This window comes from Pituophis catenifer, unplaced genomic scaffold, assembly GCF_029215685.1.
Source record: "Pituophis catenifer annectens isolate HBS135680 unplaced genomic scaffold, rPitCat1.0.hap2 SCAF_3, whole genome shotgun sequence".
Taxonomy (NCBI): Eukaryota; Metazoa; Chordata; class Lepidosauria; order Squamata; family Colubridae; genus Pituophis; species Pituophis catenifer.
Genome location: NW_027256883.1, coordinates 167,002,193 through 167,020,407, shown reverse-complemented (window position 1 = coordinate 167,020,407; position 18,215 = coordinate 167,002,193). Strand labels below are relative to the sequence as shown.

At 41.4% G+C, this 18,215-nt stretch overlaps 1 protein-coding gene across 1 annotated transcript in view; it reads right to left on the bottom strand.

The window, feature by feature from the left end:
* Window positions 1-16,614, bottom strand: part of SCUBE3 (signal peptide, CUB domain and EGF like domain containing 3) — a 125,791-nt gene extending 109,177 nt beyond the window's left edge. The window contains exon 1 of the mRNA XM_070939716.1: window positions 16,542-16,614. Within this exon, the coding sequence (XP_070795817.1) occupies window positions 16,542-16,614 (73 nt within the window). The remainder of the gene's footprint in view (window positions 1-16,541) is intronic.
* Between the last annotated feature and the right edge of the window lie 1,601 nt (window positions 16,615-18,215).

Sequence of the window (18,215 nt, the reverse complement as noted above, 5' to 3'; positions counted from 1 at the left end):
ACTCCACCATATCTGATAGCTCCAGAATGGAGCAGCCAAGTAGAGGGAACTAGATGGCTTTTGGCCAGATTTATGGAAAAGTGGTGGTCTTGTAAAATGTGGATCATGGTATCCAGGTCCCTCCATGCCTGGGATTCTGAACTGGACTGAATAAGGATATTGTCTAAATAAAACTGGATCCTTATCAGCCAACTTTGTAAATGGCCCGCTAGAGCGGCCATCAGCTTGGTGAACACCCTGGGGGTGGAGGACAGGCCGAATGGTAATGCCCGATATTGGTAATGTTTCCCCATATAATGGAAGTGGAGAAACTGACGGTGGGCTGGAAGGATGGGGACATGTAGGTACGCTTCCGTCAGGTCCACTGAAATGAGGAAGTCACCCTTTCTGATGTTTTCCAAATGGTCTGGAGTGACTGCATCTTGAACCGTTGGTAAACAATGTGAAGGTTCAGAGTCTTGAGATCGAGAATTGCCCTCCATCCCCCCGAGGGCTTCTGTATCATGAAGAGTCAGGAATAAAACCCCTGTCCGTGTTGCCCCTCTGGAACCATCTGTATGGCCTGAATGTCTAAGAGATGTTTTATGCCCGATTCCATGAGGTGCCTCTTTGTCCGATCCTGTGACACAGGACAGAGGACGAAGAGCCTTGGGGGGGGTGGAAAGGAATTCCAGGAAGAGGCCCAACCTCACCATCTCCCTGACCCAAGCATCCGAGGTGGTGTCCTCCCACTGGCAAATAATTGGCAAATAATGCCATATGGTTCCCTATAGGAGGGTTGGGCGAGCAGTCATTTCGAGCGTCAAAAGGGATGACCCCTCCCACCACAAAAGGACCATTTGGATTGGTATCTTTGCCCATCTGCCCTGTCTGTCCTGCATTTGCCCTTGTCTGGAGGGAACGGGCCTTTGTGAACGTGGCATACTAAACCCACTGTCCAGTCCTTGAAAGGAGGAAGGATGAAAATAAGGAGCCAGGTGTGACTCCGCCCTTTGAGACATGCTCGGCATAATTTTGCACTTATCCCTGGATTCGACTAGAATAAGGTCCAGGAAGTTTCCAAACAATTTATCCCCTGCATATGGGAAGGATGCCAGGCGCCACTTATTCCTGGCATTGGCCTGCCACTGGCGTAGCTACAGGAGATGCCGAGTTGCTACTGAGGAACCAATGGCTTTAGTCGCAAATCTAGATGCATTTAGTGTAGCGTCCTCTGAGAATTCCATTGCCGCCAGGATTTTATTGAGGTCTTGTTGAGACCTTGTATTGGCAGCTGGCAGTCATTTTTGCAGTTGCTTCAACCAGAGCAGTGAAGCTGTATTAAAAAATGGGGCTGCTTTGGAAGCCTTAAGAGCCCAGGCAGCTGCCTGGTGGGCTTTTACTAATGACTGCTCTGATTGTTTGTCTTCAGGACGGAGGTTTTCCTCCAGGGATTCTGTTAAGACAGACTGCAAAGACAGGGCCACTAACCATAGGGACCTGCAGGACCTTACCCAGGTCTGTGCCTATGTTGTACAATCACCTGTCCAGGCCGCTGGGGGATGGTCCCGACCCAGGAAAGGTCCACTGTCTCTGCACAATGTCCAGGAAAAGCCTAGGAGCTGGGATTTCCTCTGATTCAATGGTAGGCTCCGCAAATAGAGGGTCTACAGGATCCTCCGACCCTGTTGCAGTTACTGGGGCTGTCTGGACAGTACTGTGCTGGGTAGTAGTCTTATCTTTATGGACTAAAGATTTAAATAGTTGAGGACAAAAGAGTCCCACAAAAGCAGGCTGATCAGGCTTAAGGCCTTCATTGTCCAACAACCTAGATCTCTCTGCAACTCCTCTCCTGACAGAGAAGCCTGGCTGAAAGAAGCAGTTGAATAGTCCAGATCCTGGGATGTTAGGGTTTCCCCTATCACTTGAGGTTCTTGATGGAACTCCTGGGGCCTGGTGTAGTCAGAGACTAGTGATGCCACCCTCTGTTGCAATCCGGCTGCAATGCCCTACCTTATTGCCTCGGAGATCAAGGCACCCATGCTGGGTGGGAATTGTGGTTCAGAGCACTGCTCAGGCCGAAGGCTTGCGGTGGTGGGCGTGAAGGTTGCCTTAGCTGAGGAAACTCCTTGTCTCATAGATTGCTCCCAAGATGGATCTGGTAGATTGGGTGCTGGCATTGAGCCAAACAGCAACTAAGTGTTGCTGGGCAGATCAGTGGCCTGTTCCATGTCACCATCTGGGGACTATTCAGCAGGATGTAATTGCTCCTGAATATCAGACAGTTCTGACTGTCCTAACGTACAAGCTTCTGTTCAACTTATCTGCCTCTTTTTTTGCTTTCTCTATGGCTTTTTCAATGGCCTTATGTCTCTGCCTAGCCTCCCATTCCACTGCCTTAGAGGCCTTCTTGGGTGGCTTGCCCTTCTGGGGCTGAATAGCCTTAGTTTGCCTGGAGGACCTAGAACCCAAAAGCCCTGCCTCCTGATTAATGTCCTGAGTCACGGTTGTTGGGTCTGCCAATGTGTGCACTGAGTGCCCGGGACAAGCGGTGGCCTTTTGGAACACGTGGAGTAGGAGACGTGGCCTGGAAGGCCTTGCTGCTTCGCCCGCCTGTGCTGATTAGTCTGAGAGGCCTAATAAGGGCAACAGATTATGAAGTCGGCTGAGCTTGCATTCATGGCTTGCAGCTGCCCCTTGTTAACATGGGGGGAATTGCCACTCGGACTCTCAACCCCCTGTCCTGAAGTGGTTGGAACTTCCTGGCCTCTGAGCCCAGCATCGCGGAGCTTGGCTCATGAACACTGGCTGGATTTAAACGGCCTAGGAGCAGCTGCGCTCTGGCACCCTTTGCTCCTATCACACTCCTGGGTCAGCGTGGTCTTGATGTCTCAAAAGCCCTTCCATTGGGTCAACGGTTTGGAGCAAAGCTCGTGAGCACTGCCCGGGAAGATCTGCCGTCCGGCAGTCTCCTTGCCGCCACGCGGCCTTCAGTGGGCTCAGGTTGAATCGCCTTTCACACTGGAATTAGAAGGGAGGCTCAACCAGCCAAGCTGGGAGCCATCCAGAAGTTTTAAGATGGTAAAAGTATGTTTTAAGCAGTCAGGAATGTTAAGCTCAAAGAATCGCGTCTTGTCCAAGCTAGACGGAGTCTAAAAGCTGAGGAAGCAAGAGGAAGAGGCATGATTTAACAACTTGCAGACTCAGTCCTATCAGCTGACAGATGGAGTTAACCCATTCCTGGCTGCTGTTCCCACCAATATGGAGAACTGTGAATTCTGAGATTCTGTTTAAAGGTAAGAGCTTAAATTTGCAGCGTGCAATTGAAATTTTATTTTCAGAGAGAGTCCAGCAACATTGTCTTACATATGCTCTTCTACCATTTTTTTCATTTCCCTTTTCTTTCCATAGAAAATTTGTAAAGGAGGGAAAGAAAAAATTAGAAGTATTTACAGCATACAATAAATATGAGACATCAGTCTGATTTTGACATTTGGTGCACCTTCTCTACAGAGCCCATCTTAAGACCCTTTTCCAATTTTACCCTTTTTCTATGTTCTTTTTTTAAGTAAGTTTTAAAAGATTTTTATTAAACGTAAAAAATTCAATGTCTACATAAACAACATGTTGTCTGAGTACAGTTAATTTTAGAAATAATAATCATAATAGTAACAATAATATTCATAACATTAATAATGATTATATAATAAAATAGTATTTGCTTATCCATTTTAGTGAACCTACCTTATGTAATTAAACATTTACAACAAGAGACTTGGTAAAAAGTGAAGGCCATTGCATGGCAATCTGTATAAAATGTTATGCTAAGATTATCCTTTTCCTCAAAGACTTTAATGTTGGCAGATGGATATCAATCCATCTGAAAACAAACCTGCCAACCAAACTATGATGATTTGGCTTTTCCTCCTTCCATCTCTTTCCCTTAGTTACAAGCAGACCAGTACATTCCTTAAGAGAATTTAATGGATTCACAGCATCAAAGTGACATGGTCAAGGCTCTACATGCCCCACCACTGAAAATTCCCTATGTATTTGTAATTAGGTGGGCAACAGAGCTAGAATGGGACAATTAGGCTAATCAGTTCATCCTCTTGCTGCACCACTTAGTATACATAACTGCATTATAGTAACAAAATCAAACTCCTTTAAACCTCTTTTCCAAAAGTTTAGAGTGTCCTTGCAACACTATGCAAGGAAATGACAACATAATTACTCTAATATATTTTTAAGGTATCGTTAGAGATTTCACTTTTTGCTCAATCTTTATGATCTGTTTTCTTGACTTTTTTTTTATTTCCAAGGAAATGTCATGCACACCATATCATTTAAAGTTAAAACTTGACTATCCCTGCCTTCAATGCAACCTATTTAAACAAGGCAGTGGCCATATCTGGATATAGTAACTGTCATCTAGAACATTTCTAAAGAGAATTGAGTGTAAGCACACACACTAGCCCTAAACATACATGAGATTCATTTAGGGGTGGGCAACTGTTGGCTTGCTTGTGGTATTAAACATCTTTTTCATGGTCTGTTGAGCTCCCTTCCTCACTTGATCATGCCACTATATTCAGTAACAAAACAAAATGAAATTTGACAGTGTTTTTTCATCCATTTTTAAAAGGGAAAAAACAATATACACATACATACATCCTGCATTTCCTTATTTTAAAATATGTCAACCTCTTTAAAAAATCCCTTAAAAAGCAGTCTGAACGTTTTGAACTTATGCTGTTCTCTTCTTCTGTATTATTATATCTAGAAGATGTTTTGCTTTGTTCCTTAACCAAATATATAATTGCTGGTTGCAAAAATTGTCCACCCCAATTTAAATAATTATCCAAATAATGAATGATTCAAGCATGTAATTACATCCACAGATGACCCATCATTTATGATGAACTTCAATGTTATATTTGAACTAGCAAATATATACCAACCAAACACAGTTTTGAAATCACAATTCTGGCTTGGCATTCAAATTGGATAATTTATGCAAATCACAATTTGTTTAGCTAAATTGCAAAATATAGTCTCAGTTGATCAGGAAAGGATTTGTGGCCAAAGGAAGAGACAGAAAAGGGATCAGTTCAACCCATGTATTCCCTTTTTTTTTTTGTATCTCTTGACAGTGAAATTGCGGCATATAAATTTGTTAAATAAATATGCACCCAACAATTATTTAGAGAATTGTCAAACTACAGTCAGTACAGGTAGGCCTCAACTTACAACAGTTCATTTAGTGACTCTTCAAAGGTACAACGGCACTGAAAAAAGTAACTTATGATGGTTTTTCACACTTACAACCATTTCAGCATCCCCTTGGTCAATAATCAAAATTAAAATGCTTGGCAACTGACTTATATTTATGATGGGTGCAGTGTCCTGGCATCATGTAATCCCTTTTTGTGACTTTCTGACAAGGAAAATCAATGGCGAAAACAGATTCACTTAACAACCATGTTACTAACTTAGCAACTGCAGTGATTCACTTAACAATTGTGGCAAGAAATGTTGTAAACGCTCTCTACATGGGGAGAGAGGAGACCCTTGAGGAGACCCGGAGGCTCCAACTGGTGCAGAGTGCAGCCGCACGGGTGGTAATGGGAGCGACATGGCGTTCCCATGTAACACCCCTCCTGCGCGAGCTGCACTGGCTCCCGGTGGTCTTCCGGGTGCACTTCAAGGTTTTGGTTACCACCTTTAAAGCGCTCCATGGCTCAGGACCTGGGTACTTGCAGGACCACCTACTACCACCAATAGCCTCCCACCGGCCGGTACGCTCTCATATAGAGGGCTCCTCCGGGTGCCGTCGGCCAAACAATGTTGACTGGCGGCCCCCAGGGGGATAGCCTTCTCTGTGGGGGCACCTACTATCTGGAACGAGCTCCCCCCAGAGATACGGAGGATCCCGGATCTGCGCACCTTCCACCGCGCTCTAAAGACCTTTTTATTTCACCAGGCGGGCCTGGCCTAACTTTCTCCCTCTTTTTAAACATTTTTAATATTTTTTAGTATTTTTAATATTCAAAGTTTAAATTTGTTTTAAATTGATTGGGGTTTTAAATTTGTCTGGGCCAAACTATTTAATTCGATTTTATCTCTGCTTTTTAAATTTTGTATGTATGTATTTTATTGTTGGCTGTTCACTGCCCTGAGTAGGGCGGTATATAAATCAAATAAAAGTAAAGTAAAGTAAAGTAAAATGGGCCAAAATTCAGCTAACAAATATCTTGTTTAGCAACATAAATGTTGGGCTCAATTGTGGTCGTAAATTGAGGATTACCTATAATCCCTGTTCCATTTCACAGAATGGATTCGAGATCCAGAACCCAGAGCATCCTTTTTACATACAATATTCATATACTCTGCTAAATAAAATAAAACAACTTGAGCCGAAGTACATTTTGTTGGGACATGCTCCTTGTTAGGCAGATTATGTACAGTAAGGAAAACCTAGTATAGGGTGTGATTACTCAAGATAGCTGGCTTTGTATACATAAATCAGAAGGCAAGCTTACATGTCTGGCATCTCTTTGAAGTGTATAAAAATAACACAATGTTTAGTTCTTTTTTTTCCCTTTTAAAAGGACTCAGGGCATTATTCTGAAATTTACATTCCTATGAATAATCAATCATGAAATGAAATTCTTTCATTAAGTCTTGTTGCATGGTTTAACATTAAGATCCTGTGAAGTATACATGCCTAAAACACCATGGACCAGGTAAGTATAAATGTTTGGAGAGCCAACAGGGCATTTGATAAAGTTTCCTGACATCACAATTGTGTTGTGTTCTTTGTCTTCTGTGATCTATTTTAATCAGAACAGACCCTGAGCTTTGGAAATATGCAATATTAAATCCCTTATTGCAATTTAAATTTCTACTATAAGTTTATTTACATTACTTCAATCTTTAGAAAGATCCATGCTTAGTTGTAAGTTACTCTGCTGACAGTTTTTTCCATGATCAGAGTGAGCAAACCTCTGGTGATTGGCAGCAAGGACTACACACCCAGGGAGGCCAAGATTTTATAATCCCCCCTGGGTTAGGCAAGAGATGTTGAGGGGGCTGTTTCTTTCATTTATTTACAACATTTATATAGCTGCCTGCCTTATACCAAACTCTGGGTGACTCCCAATCAAAATTTAAAGCAATATCAGTAATAAAACATTAAAACAATATGAAAACTATGAAAACCATAAAAAACTAAAACCTGGCATAAGTTAAATTTATGATATGCAATCACTTCATCCTATCCCAACACTTGGGGAAAAGCCAAATCTTCAGTGTTGGAAGGCTAGGAAGGTTGAGGCCTACTGCATTTCAAGGGAAGGGGGTTCCATAGGGTGAGCCTCCCAAGCTAGTAAAGGCACATGTACTAGCTCCTAGGTGGCAAGGGACAGGACTAAGAGAGCATACCCATAATCTGGCAGAAGGGGCAGAAGTTCTTTAAAAAAGGCTGTTCCCCAAATAACTTGGCTCTGTGCCATATAGGACTTTAAAGGTAATAATCAGCACTTTGAACTGCATCCAGAAGGAAATTGGAAGCCAGTACAGCTCATGCAACAGAAGTTTCAGATAGGTAAATCTAGGGGCATCTATAAAGGTGCATGCCACTGCATTCTGGACCAGTTGTAGCTTCCAAGAGATCTTCAAGAGCAGCCCCATCTAGAGCATATTGCAGTAATCCATATGGGAGGTGACCAAGGCATGAGTGACCGTGAGCAAAACTTCCCAGTCCAAGAAATGCACAAGGGGCACACCCAGTGGTGGGTTGCTCCTGGTTCTGTCTGGTTCTTTAGAACCGGTAATAAAAGTGGTGGGAGGCTCCGCCCACCCACCCGGACATCATAATTGATGATCTGCACAATGCACAGAAGCTTCTGCGTATGCGCTCCCATTGCGAACCGGTGGTAAAGGTAAGTAGAACCCACCCCTGAGCACACCGGATGAATCTGTGCAAAGCCCCCCCCTAGCCACAGTTGCCACATACTCCTTGAGCAGGAACCATGAATCTAGGAGGACCCCCAAACTGTGCACCAACTCAGTCCAGAGTTTCCACTCCATCCAGAGTCAAAAATGAAGAATCATATGGGCCTGGGGGAGCCAAAAACCCAGAGCCATTCCATCTTTCCAGGGTTGAGTTGAAGCCCATTCCTTCCCATCCAAAACCTCACAGTCTCCAGGCCCTTGGCCAGCACTGCCAGAACATCACTTGTCTGATGGGGGTTGGCGATATACCATTGGGTATCATTAGCATACTGTTGATACCAGATCCCATACTGAGAAATTACCTCCCCAGCAGTTTCAGGAGGATGTTAAAAAGGAGAGTGAAAGGGTCAAGTCCTGAAGCACTCTACATTGCAGGAGCCTAGAGCTCAACCTCTCCTACCAACATCGATTGGATGTGGCTATGGAGGAATGAGGAGAACTACAGGGCTTTCCACTCCTGACCCTGAAGCCAGTCCAGAAGAATATCATGATTGATGCTATTAAAATCTTCTGGAAAGTCCAGGAGGGCCAGATTTTTTAAAATTTGTATTTATTTATTAAATTTACATGCCGTCCATCTCACTGTCAAGCAACTCTGGGCAGCTTATATCATAAAAGCAAAAGTACAAAACATTAAAACAATAAATATTAAAATTAAGAGATACTAGATATACAAATATATGTATATCTAGTATATACATATATACAAGAATACAATAGAGTGAGGGTGGGATCTTCTTTCTAGTCAACTAACCAGGCCAACCAGCAGAAACAGGTTTTGAGGCTGTTTTGGAAGATCAAGAGAATGAGGGTGGATCTTACCTCAAGGGGCATGAAGTTTCAGAGGGTGGGAGCCACAGAAGAAAAGGCCCTTCTCCTGGACCCTGACTACTGGAATTCCTTGACTGAAGGGGTCCTCAGCCCGGACCCATGCCATAAAGCAGGGGCCAACCAGCCTGTGAACCAGCAACAGGCCATGTCATGCCAGCAACCAGGCTGCACAAACAAGTGAAGCCCCATCTGTGGGATGCAGGCAGCACATGAAACCACGCCCCCTCTGATCCACAGAAAAACCTCTCTCCACAGAACTGGTCTTTGGTGCCCAAAAGGTTGGGGGCTGCTGTCCTAAAGGGCTTTAAAGTTGAAAACCAATACTTGAATTGGACCTGGAAGCAAACCAGCAACATCCAAAAACAAATAGGCTAGTTTTCTTTTTTCATATAAGATGGAAATCCTTGTTTCAGGTGTTGTTCCTGAGTAGTTGTCATCCCTGAAATATTGATATCCATTAAATAAAGCAGAGATACACAAGTTTCCTTACTTAGATGCTACTATGCCAAAGGCCACACAAACCAAAAATTATTCTGAAGATTTTTCTTATGCAGATTTTCTCTAAAGTGCCTTTTTGAAAACAATATAACTTGTTACTCAGGAGACAGTGATGCCTCTCAGGACAGGATGATCCAAGGTGTCTAAATATTTAAATTTTGGTTGCTTTTTATAAAAAAGATTTTCACTATGATACCCAACCTCACCACGTTCAACATGCCATTAGATACTGGCATGTTAAGTGTCTTCAGTCAATTCTTTTTGAACAGTTTATATTGAGATGGTTCAGTTATATATTTAATATTTTAGGACTACAGGAGAGCATCACCTTCTATGGTTCTGAGGGCAACTAGGAAAGAGGGAGAAGTTTTCATAGGAGGTGGGGGAAAAGAATAAGACCATTATGTATTTACATCAACTGAATTATTCTTTAAGAGTACACACCCCATACCATCATCACCACCCCATTTTAAGGCCCTGCAGGTAGATTCAGACTTTAAAAGAATCCAGACCATTATCTGCCAAAACCATCAACACTCTACAACATTGATTGTATAATCATGTTATACACCTTTGCCTCTGGGAAGATACAGCTTATAAAGAGAGGTTGAGTTTTTCTAACGTCATTGACACACACAATGCATTAACCATAACAGTTTTGAACAGGCAAATTAATTATTTTAACCATGAGTTATCATTTGCTTAAGGTATTCCCTCTTTAATGGTAATCAGATGTCTAAGGTCTCATTTATGCCATTACATCTGGCACAAAGGTTCTGCATTAGGAAGATTTATGTTAATGCCATGTAAAAAATGAATCAGTCTTCTCCAACCTGGATTGCCCTTGAGGTTAGCCCCAGAATATGAAAGCCTTTAGCAACAAATTCTGGGGACTGTAAACCAATATACTAGAGTGAACCAGACCAGAATAAGATGTATCAGCTGAACATTTTGTTCCTGAATGTTAGTTTAGAGAAATGGTGAAATCCATTTTTTTTTACTACCGGTTCTGTGAATGTGGTTTGGTGGGCGTGGCAGGGGAAGGATACTGCAAAATCCCCATTCCCTCCCCACTCCTGGGGGAAGGATATTGCAAAATCTCCATTTCCACCCCACTTTGGGGCCAGACAGAGGTGGTATTTGCTGGTTCTCCGAACTACTCAAAATTTCCACTACCGGTTCTCCAGAACCTGTCAGAACCTGCTGGATTTCACCTATGGTTTAGAGTATAAACCCAATGGAAATGGAATTTAGTCCCAATGCATTATTAAATATTTCAGACTAAATTCCAATATGCATTAACTGGAAATTGAAGCTGATCCATGTTGGATATGTTTGCTCTTAAAAAGACCATAAAAAGGCATGTAGGGTGGAAGGGAAATAAAATGGAAATAGAGTTCTCTTAATGACTGCAGATAATTTAGGGTGTCATGCAGACCACCTTTTATTAAACCATGTTTTGCTTAATAGTTTACTGAATAAGGCACAGCTTTTGATTCACAATTATGCTAAACCATAAACTATGAATTACACCATTTAATTCACCAACATGCTAAGCTGACTCAAATAACCAAACCATACTAAGTTTAGCAAAAGGTATAAAAATAAGAAGAGCTTCTTATCAGGGCAAAATAGAAGAGAGTTTATGTAAACAATAAAGGAACACTAGGGAATCAAACTGTTTTCAAACTTATCAGTGTGTATTCTTACAAATAAAAAACAGGAACTAGGCTAAAGTAGGAAAATTATGAACAAGACAGTACAGTAGTTAGACCAGGGGTGTCAAACTCGATTTCATTGAGGGCCGCATCGGGGGGGGGGAAATGTGTGTGGACAGGATGGGCATAGCCAGCTCAATGTCATTCGTGTGGGGCACTACACGCAGCCCTCCTAAGCTCCGTTTTCACTGGCAGAGGGGCTGCGGGCCGGTCCTTTGCTGTTTCCAGGGTGGCCCTGCGGGATCCGGCCCCCGGGTCTTGAGTTTGACAATCTCTAGTCCAGCACCTTGTTATCCTTAGCTGATCTAAAAAAATTAAGCAAGATCAGACTTACATTGTACGGGAGATCACCAGAAAAATCACAGAACTGTATGCTGGACTGGGAAGTTAAAAAAATAAATCCTGGAAGAATGAACAGAACAGAATAGAATAACAGAATTGGGAAGAAACTTGGAGATCTTCTAGTCCAGACACCTGCACAAACAGAAGACCCTACACCTTTTCAGACAAATGGTTGTCCAATCTTTTCTTAAAAACCTTCAGTGAGAGATTACCCATAATTTATGAGGGCAAGCCATTCCACAGGTTAATTGTTCTTGCTGTCAGGAAATTTCCCCTTAGTTCTAGGTTGCTTCTCTCCGTGATTAGTTTCCATCCATCCCTCTTCTTTATGGTAGCCCCTCAAATATTGGAACACTGCTATCATGTCGCCCCCTAGTCCTTCTTTTCGCTAGATTACACTTACCCAATTCCTGCATCTGTTCTTCATAGGTTTTAGCCTCCAGCCCCCTAATCATTTTTGTTGCTCTTCTCTGCACTTTTTCCAGAATCTTTTTTATATTGTGGTGACCAAAATCGGATGCCATGTTCCAAGTGTGGTCTAATCAAGGCATTATAAAGCAGTAATTAACACTTCACATGATCTTGATTCTATCCCTCTGTTGATGCATCTTACAATTTCATTGGCTTTTTTGATGGGTGTAACACACTGCTGGCTCATATTAAAGTGATTGTCCACTAGGACTCCAAGAGCCCTCTCATAGTTACTGCTATTGAGCCAGGTTCCACCTATTCTATACCTATACATTTGGTTTGTCTTATCTAAGCATAAAACTTTACTTTTCTCACCATTTGATTTCATTTTGTTAGATAGGGTCCAGTGTTCAAGTATGTTGAAATCCTTCTGGAACTTGAGCATATCTTCTGGGGTGTGGGCTATTCCTGCCAACTTGGCGTCATCTGCAAATTTGATGATTTGCATTCTATTCCTTTATGAAATTATTGAACATTACTGTGCCTAAGACAGAACCTTGGGGTATTACTGCTTACCTCCCTCCATATAGATGTAGTTCCATTAAGGACTACACATTGACTGAAGTTTGTCAGCCAGTTACGAATCCATCTGTTGGTGAGGTTATCTATCCCACATTTTTCTAACTTGCCAAGAAGTAGGTTGTGGTCTACTTTGTCAAATGTCTTACTAAAATCCAAATATACTATATCCACAGAATTTTGCTGGTCCATTAATTTAGTCACTTTGTCAAATGCTAATGGTAAGCTACTACCATAGTATTGCTATAAAATTCTACAAAGGTGTGTGCATAAAGTTGCCAGGAGTGGAACACAACTGTAGGAAGACATTACCTAGTAAACAGATATGTATAATCCCACCAGAAGTCTATGTAATTAACAATTCACCCCCACCTGCCCCTTTATTGCTATAGTACAGTGTTTCACTACCTTAGTATCTTTAAATTGCATATACTGGGAATTGAAGTCCACACATTTTAAAGTAGCTGGGGTTGAGAAAAACTGCTATGGGGTAACATCCCCACAGGACAGGCTATGGCTGAAATAGGGCTAGCCACTGCTTTGTCTTTCTCTGGGCTCCATCTTGCTTTTATGAACTAAACCAAGTAAGTAGGCATACAATTTTCTAAGTTGTTTCCAAAAGCATTTCATTGAGCATTAAAGGGATGAATTAATATGCATCAAAACTTGATTTTTTTCCCCAAATGTCAACTGAATTAGTTATTTCTGAACAATGGATAGTGACCAAATTGGAAGCTTTTAAGTAGTATTAAATCTTACAAGTAGAGTTATGTTAGAAAAGTAATATTGCCCAAAAGGTTAAAAAAAATTATTTTCAGATTGTAGGAGATGGAACCTTAACAGCAAAACCTCTGTTAAGTCTTCAGTGGCAGAAACTCTCAAAACAATACATTTTTCTCCCTCCAAGTCTCTCTCTCCCTCTCTTTCTCCCTCCCTCTTTCTCCCTCCCTCTCTCTCCCTCTCTCTCTCTCTCTCTCTCTCTCTCTCTCTCTCTCTCTCTCTCTGTGTGTGTGTGTGTGTGTGTGTGTGTGTGTGTGTGCGGATGTGTTGCACTCAGTTCCAGATGAGGCTTTGGCTCCAGAGAGGTTGGTTCCAAACTCCTCATGCAATTTATTCTGCAGAAACTCCAATGCATACTATCTATCAGGTTTTATTTGAGAACTACAACTTAACTGAACAGCCAAGTTCACATATAAAGTATGAGACAAAGCATAAAACATAACTCAAGATTATGATTGGGCTATGTCTTTTAACTTTAGTCTGACTTTCTTATTTTCTATATTTGTGAATGTCCAAACTAGTCCACATTCAGAGCAGTTTGTTTGTATGAAAACAGAATGTGCTGGCAGCTTACCACTTTGTTAGCTTCTCCTGTTGAGTATTTATAAAAACCAGATTTTATATGGATTTGTATTATTAATTATGTCTGCCACATCTCTAAGGCCAAATCATTCATTTTCTTCCTGCTTTCTCTTGAAACAGGCCTGGAGGATGAATCTGTTGCTGTCTTACAGATTAAGCTTCCAATAAATAAACCATAATGGAGGTATGAATGAGAGCCAGTTTGATGTAGTGGTTAAAGCAACAGGCTAGAAATAGGGTGATCTTTGTGCCTTAGGCACAAAGCCAACTGGGCGATATTGTGACCAATCACTTTTTCTCTACCCTAAGTAGGAGGCAATGGCAAACCACTTCTGAAAAAACCTTGCCAAGAAAACTGCAGGCAGTCTCTGAGAATCTGACACAATTGAAAAGAAGGAAAAAAGTATGAATACGAGCAAAGAGTAGTTTAATAATCTAAGTTGAAAACCACATAAATGCAGATAATTTATTAAGGCTCAAAACATCAATAATAATGATTTTAGTTCTGATACTATTGGATGATGGGACTGAGCATTGTTGCAATTTAAATGCATAATCACTTGGTAATTTTCCTATAAAGCAAATATGAAAATAGGATGTAAACAATTTCTCTATCACAATCCTTTAAATTAGACAAAATGATTGTACACATTGCTCCTCCTGTAAAGTTGCTCTGGTTCTGAATAGGCAGCATGAAAAAAACACCCAGTGCAAGACCAGATTTGGCCCCAGAGTTTTCAGCTGCTGGTCCTTAAATATTGCATACAGTAGATGTAATTGAAATATACCATGCCTGCTGTTATAGGGTAGTATCAATTATACCTGCTCACTCTTCAAAAAAGCAAGACTCATTGTAGTTATCTAAACCAAATAGAAAGCTACATTTTTATTTATTATTGTTTTCATATTCCACTACTTATTTGTTAGATCTCCTGTAACAAGCATGGGTCTACAAAAGAGATTTTGTTGAAATGGAAGAACAGAATACAGCAAAGAGAAGGGAACACCTCAGAATCAGATGGATTTCAGCTTTACACATAGCTGCTGCTATATGGATTATTGGAACATATGTATGAAAGGCTGGAATTTTTTGGGATATCATAATACGTTTCATTATCATGGTTTATTAATTGGCAGCTATGGTTTTTCAGTATATTGGTTACCTCATTGTTGCCTTGACAGATTTGGGAAAGAATTTTTCCCCCTGCACTTGTTAAAAGATTCTTGGTTAGTATTCTGCAACTTATTTTGCATGGATGCAGACTATCAAATCCTTACATAACTAGTCTTTCTCAACTTCTCAAAATTATATAGCCATTTGGACATGCTTGCCGAACTTTGAGGAAATGTGGTCCCAGCGTTTAGGGAGAATACCAGATGCATATAGTAAGGAAAAATAGTAATTTCAAATGATAGAATACCCCTATTCTAGTTATAGCTATATCCTCCCCAAAAAGTTAATATGATCAGTATTCTAAATAACATTAATTTACATGTCCTGTATGATAAATGACTGTTCCAATGACTGGAATAAACAGTAGGAAGTATTTTTCATTAAAGGAGACTATTGGGAATGTTTTTAAAATGAGAGTGAAGTACTTTTTTTAAAAAAAAAAAATCAGTATTCCAGCTAAAATGGATCTGCAAAATTTCACAGAAATGTCATTCTTGCCCTCTACTGAAAACTGATGTAACAAAGAAGATGCTTTACCTGCAAGACTCTTGCCCAAATCCACCCCGTATTCCTTCCCCTCTCCCAAAGGTACCCGTCAAGTTTCTACTACAGGATGGAATTTTGCTATGCTGTTTTTACATAAACCTGGCCACAGCTTTAATGGAATTTGAAACCAAAGAGCTTTAATAAATAAATATTATGATAAGAATATGAAAGCAATCTACACACTGAAGCTAATTGGAATCAAAACCTAAGCATTTCTTTCTAAACTAAAATCATAAAACTTTACAAGAAAGTAGTTCCTTTTTAGTGGGCCTGCAAAGAAAAAGAAATAAAACCAAAACACCCTTTGCACATTTTTATTGTAAAAAAAGATTCTAAAGTGTTTAAAAGGATACTGCTAAAGAAGTAGCAAATAATCTTAAAACTCTCACCACTTCATAAAAGAAAACAGTACAAACTATAAAGCTAAAATATTTTTCTTAACACATTTGTATCATAATTGTCCACTTTGTATCATTAAGATATGACATGTTACTGATTTAGGAAGTGAAAGTATCTAAACAAATTGTTTGGATTTGAATTGTTTAAAAATCAGCCATGCTGTTTCAAGATAAATTAAGTTAAAAGACATACTTTTGCCAAGAATCTTTGCATTACATGCAAACTCTTACCTCACAAAAACATTCCCTCAAATCTTATGCCCCATCTTAATCTTAAAAGTAATTGCTTCTAAAAGTACTATCAACCTTGTAAAAAAGTAGAAATCCGAGCAGAGGTTGCAAATAATAACACTCTGATTTCTAGCTGGGAAGGAAAATCCATAACACACACACACACCCATAACTATTCCTTTTTCCTCCTTATGTTTAAAAGCAATTCGAAGAATAGATTTCTTTAAAAACAACAACAGTCTTTGAAAGATTAAACCGAAAGATTCGATTCAACAGTTAAAAGACATATTTTTGCCGGGCACCAGGTTTACTAATCTCACGGCCAAAATCCAACATTTAAAAAGTAAGAGGAATAGTTCCGCGCCTATGCGTGCGCTCGCTCCCGCGTACCTAAGAGAAAGACGAGTGTCCGTCTAGATAGGAGGAGGTCGGGGGCAGGGATGGGATTCGCCTTACCTTGACTAGCTTTAGCCACAGTGTTGCCAAAGGAGAGAACCAGGCACAATCCAAGGATCTCCAGGGCCCCCATTCCAACCGATGCGTTTGTGCAGAAGGTTGGTGCCAAGAACCGGGAAGTTTTCTCTGATGCTTCGAAGGCGCACGCAGATTTTAACAGGCAAAAAAAAAAAAAAAAAACCAACCCAAAAAGCCCACAAAACAAAGGAACGGTTTTTCCGACGGTGTATGAAGGGCGGCTACTGGAGAAAGGATGGCCAAATTGCTCGGGGGTTTCGTCTAGTTTCCTCTGATGCTACTAGCACAGGAAGGGAGGGAGGAAAACCCGCGGACTCTTTGAGCGGACCTGATCGCCCTCCTCTTCAGCTGCCTCTTTTATTCAAGGAGGAACGTAGCCAGTTGTAGGTTTTGTTTAGAGCGGCAGTTTTTCTCTCTCTCTCTTTTTTTTTAAGGGCCGTGGTCCAATGCTGAAGACCTGTAAAGGTCCATCCAAGCAACGCCCTTTTTCTTTGCTCTCTTTCTTTCTATTTGCCTTTGCTTCGCCTGCTCCTTCTTCACTCCCTCCCACCCGTCCGGGCTCTGTTCAGCTCTGCCTGCAGGAATTTACAGTCTGCCACTGGGGGAGTAGGGCCAGTAGCCATGGAGACCGCTTCCCTGGGAGCAAGGAGGTCAGGCAAGAGACCATGTGCAATCAATGGATCAATGCAAACTCCCGAGCGAGTTCCAGACCCAACAGCCCCTTTGCCGGGCGAGGAGGAAAGGGGAGGGGCATGAGAAAGGGGATTGTGTTCAGAAAGAGTATTAAGAAGGAAGGGGGAGAGGGAGAGAGAGAGAGAGAGAAGCGAGAGAAACCAGCTTGCAGATATCGTGACCTGTAACACTTTAAAAAGAAAAAAAAAAACTTTTTTGGTGCTTGGTCTGAAGGCAAAGAGACGCACTCGCAGGAGCAAAGCAACTGCAGATCAAAGGGCTTTCTCTCTCCCACTGTTGGCGGAGGGGGATGGGGGAAAGAAAGAAATGAGGAAGGGGGGGGGAAGAAACCCTTTCTAAATCAACGAGGATTTTTTTACAGCGTTGTACCATCCTCGTCTCGAATGAACCATTGATGATTTTTCTATCATCTTCCTTTTTCGGGACCCGGGCGGATTTCTATTCCCTGGCTGTCTTATGAAGAGCGGTCTGGGTTGTCAAATAAATCGTAAATCAAACGCGCTGTGGGGAAGTTTAAATAGGAAGTAAAATTCTGGCCTCGGTCTTTCCATGCGCTGGGCTTAGTGAGGGGTCTCCGAGCAAGAGCAGAATGCCCACGACGCCCCTCGTTCAGCAGAGCTCGGCTGCCAAGAGGTGCTTTAATAAAATGGGGAAATGTCAGAAAAATCCGGCGAAATTACATTTCAGCAGATATCAGCCTGCATCTTTTGGAATTGATCCTGTTACTGCTCCTACCTTCTTGTATTGGCAAGCAGAAATGGAAACCAGATAGGTTGCCTCCTCTCCCCCATTTCTTGCTTGTTGCATTCTTAGTTTTGGGGTGATTACTTACTCTATTTTATTTTAGGTTTTCTCCCTGGTAATTGCTCATTTCAAGGCAAGGTTACAGTTTTGTCCCCAGGTTGCAGAGAAAAATTTTGAGGGGAACTTTTGGTCTCTAAGGGAAAAAAAGTATCTATACAG